This window comes from Aulostomus chinensis, chromosome 9, assembly GCF_037954235.1.
Source record: "Aulostomus chinensis isolate RoL2024-O1b breed Wild chromosome 9, RoL_Achi_v1.0, whole genome shotgun sequence".
NCBI classification, from domain to species: Eukaryota; Metazoa; Chordata; class Actinopteri; order Syngnathiformes; family Aulostomidae; genus Aulostomus; species Aulostomus chinensis.
This window is the reverse complement of record NC_141328.1, coordinates 3,845,810-3,849,338: the sequence shown is the minus strand read 5'-3', so window position 1 is coordinate 3,849,338 and position 3,529 is coordinate 3,845,810. Positions and strand designations below refer to the sequence as shown.

General features: G+C 45.6%; 1 protein-coding gene across 1 annotated transcript; it reads left to right on the top strand.

Annotated features, from left to right (window-relative positions):
- The first annotated feature begins 386 nt into the window (after positions 1-386).
- On the top strand, positions 387-2,171 carry LOC147255453 (putative N-acetyltransferase camello). The gene is made up of 2 exons (XM_086212540.1): positions 387-530; positions 1,033-2,171. The coding sequence occupies exons 1-2, from the start codon at positions 512-514 to the stop codon at positions 1,764-1,766; spliced, it is 753 nt and encodes a 250-aa protein (XP_086068666.1). The 5' UTR covers positions 387-511; the 3' UTR covers positions 1,767-2,171.
- Positions 2,172-3,529: the final 1,358 nt, after the last annotated feature.

The window sequence follows — 3,529 nt, the reverse complement described above, 5'->3', positions numbered from 1 at the left end:
CTACAAAAAAGAGGTTAATATTGTATTCTTGGCAATGTCTATGAAAAGCTTCAACAAACACTGAATTCTCATTCTGATCTGACTTAATATATTCAGTGTTCATCTTCCCTGATGATAGAGTTCTTTACTCTGTTGACTCGTCTAATTAAGTTAGAAAAAAAAAAAAAGCATGCGGTACATTCAATTATCAAAGTAACACCGTGATTAATTTCATTTACGGCACGTCCTCTCAAATCAGCGTCACCTCAAGCCGCCTGTAAAATTTCATGTATAAATCTCAATATCTTTTGCAAAGAGAAGCACTTCAGAGACGTTTGAGGTCTGTGTGTTTGTTTCTGTGCGTGCGCGCGCGTTCATGTGCGTGCGTGCGTTCTTATAGGTGAGCATGCTCAGACTAATTTCAATCCCTCATGTGAATGGCTGATTATCACAATCTGTAGCTTAAGTTCAGGGGGGGAGCTGCGGCGTAAAGTACTTCAGAGTGAGCGAGAGACGAGGGGAGAGAGTCGGCATGGCCCAGAAAAATACCTGTGAGTTGATGTTCTGATTACGTTAATCTTCCATACCTTCTTCTTTTATTTATTTATTTTTTGGTTGTTGAGTTGATTGGGCGCTAATTAGACAAGCTGGCTGTGAATGAATGGCACTACTAACACGCTGAAATGACACCAGACCTTTCACGGAATCTAAAGACGTTTTGTTTGCCGTCTCTTTTGAAACTCACCTTGCTGTGTTTTTCATCATCGCTGCATCTGAGTATTGACTGTGTTTAGTACCTCAGAATGAGTCTCACCCTTGAATTCTGAAAGACAAATGTCTTAATTGTGCTTTTTTTTCCTTCCCCCCACCTTCGGTTGCTGTACACAAACGTCAAGTTTTTAATGTTCGTGTGAGTAAAAATGAGGTTTTCAAGTTATGAGCTCATTGGGCTCATTGGGAGACCCGCTGTGCTGTTGTTTTCCTGCAACAGCCAACAGATTAGCCTCACAATCTTTCTCCCCCCTCTGTCCCCCCCTCTCCCCCTCTTGACAGCTCAATTCTCCGTCAGGGAATATAGACCCTCAGATCAACATGTTGTCATGTCACTCTTCCGTGATGGGATTCTTGAGAACGTGTACCCAGCCTTCTTCAAGGCCATGAGCCACCCGGACCACATCGGCATCGCTCTGAGTATCTCCATGGCCGGCTACGTGCTGGGAGGCAGCTCCTACTTCCAGGCTTTACTCTTTGGCAGCGCATGGGCTGGCCTCATTTATTACTGCTGCCACGAGATATACGAAGGCTACGTGATGAGGAGGCTCGCCGCAGACATGGCCGACGTTCAAGCCAACTACGTGGACAACCCAGATAACGGTTTCTGGGTGGCGGAGGTGGGCGTCAACGACCAGTCCAAGGTGGTGGGGGTGGTGGCGGTGATGGGGAAGAAGGGAGGGGAGGATGATGACAGGTGTGATGACAGGAATGGAGGAATGATGAGAGGAGATGCTGGAGATGGAAGCTACGGCGAGATCTCCTACATGGTTGTGGCGTTTCCGTGGCGGCGTAAAAACCTGGGTTGTCAGCTGACACAGAGGGCGTCGGACTTCTGCAAAGAGCGAGGCTGGAGCCGCCTGGCTGTGGACGTCAGCTCGCCGCAGACGTCGGCTTCTTCTCTGTACCAAAAATTGGGCTTCGTTCAAACGGCGTCCCACAGCTACACACACACCAATCGCTGGTTCTCCAGGCTGGCCAGAATAAATGTGACGCGATTGGAGAAGTTCATCTGAAGTCAAATAGACTTGAGGGTTCCGTGCACAACCTGGACTGTACAGCTCGTGAAGAATGTTCCGTTAAGTTATGATATTTGTCTCATGTAGCGTACAAACTCTTCTTTTGTGTGATACTTGTTTACTCATATCAGGCTTTCTATCTTAGTAAATACATTAAATTTCATGTTTTTTCCACTAAGAAGCAGTCATGATTCCGGTCGCCTTGTATTTCTTCTTGCCTTGATGTAATATGGATACACCTGCACCCCTGACGGCCCAAGAGAGAGAGACACCTATTTAACTTCTCTGGTTAGTTATTTAAAATCTGCATAAGGAAAAAGAAAAAAGAAAAAAAAAACTCACCCTGATACTTTATTGGAAAAAAAAATTACACCAAATAGAGCAACAGTCACATTAGACCATCTATTGTTCTCCGGTCAACTTGGCAATATAAAAATATACGTGAGAAAGGAGAAATTTGGAAGTCAGAGAACTTTCTTTTAAGCTTCTTTCCAGGGAGAAGTTGAATCCCTCGGCCTCGGAGGAATTAATGCCAGCTGACTTCTAAGACCTCACAACTCCTTGCTTAAAATACCAATGAAAAATGCAATAGCATCAGGACACTGGGAGGTTTAAAATTCTTTGGAGCTAAGAGAGCAGTGTGTGCGGCATAAAAAGAGGATTAAAGAGTTCAGTATACCGCAATGCACTCAGGTCATCGTACGCAAGAAAAATACCGAGATTATTACGACACCAAACAATAGAATAATAAAGAAGCTTACCCTAGTGGTGTTCGCGTGATTTGTGTGAAGAGGATTTTGACAAAGGATCCTGGGAATTTTGCGACACAAACCGTGATACTTCCCCCCCCCCACACACACACACTCTTTATGAAACAATATAAACAAGGAGCTTCTGTATTATTTCTTAATAAACCTTAAAAGCTCTGTAACAGATCGGAGTAGATTAACAAATTTCTTAACCTACATTCCCTCAAAAATCCCTCAAAGGTGATTACAGTTCCAAAAATATTATCAGTGGCACACAGTAGCTCTTTATCTTCAACAGTCCACAGTAGGCCACTGAGGGAAAACATCAAGCAATCAGTGTGTGCAGCGACAGATGTGTCCTGAATGGGTGTACAGGGGGAGTACTGTACGGATGGAGCAGCTTGGCACCAAGACACAGACACGCACACACACCATCCAAGGCCTACGGGCATCAATCACTCCTGCTGAGGTTGTCAGGAAGAAATTAGGCTGGTGGCCAGCAGGCAGGTGCCGAACTAGCCAGAGGAAGACGAGCCGGCAAAACCTGTTGTCGTCCTCTCACAATTACCGCTACAACTGGCCTTGAGGTAATGACAGCTAGATTGTAATTCCTGTCATACACGTGCACCGCTGATGAGTCGGTAACCACTTGGACTGTGTTTGATTTGAAAGCTTTTGCAAATACCCTCATAAAACGTCACGATTGCTGCTAACTACCTGTGGAGTTACTTTTGTGTCGTTATTTTGCCATTCAACAGAAAGATTGTGTAGCGACTATGACGAAAGGCAGTTCAGCCGCTCCTGGGTGCAGCAGAACCCGGGTTGTGATGCGCCTCACAGGATCACGCGAGGCTCCCATTTATTCACAACCTAGCAGGGAAGCCGTACATTGCAGCAACTGGATCTGCTGGCTGGTACCAACATGCAAAAACGTTGGCGTGACTTTATAGTGAGCATACGGCGAGCAAGACCTCCCACGCGTCCTCAGCAGGTCTGGTGGACCCGCCTATA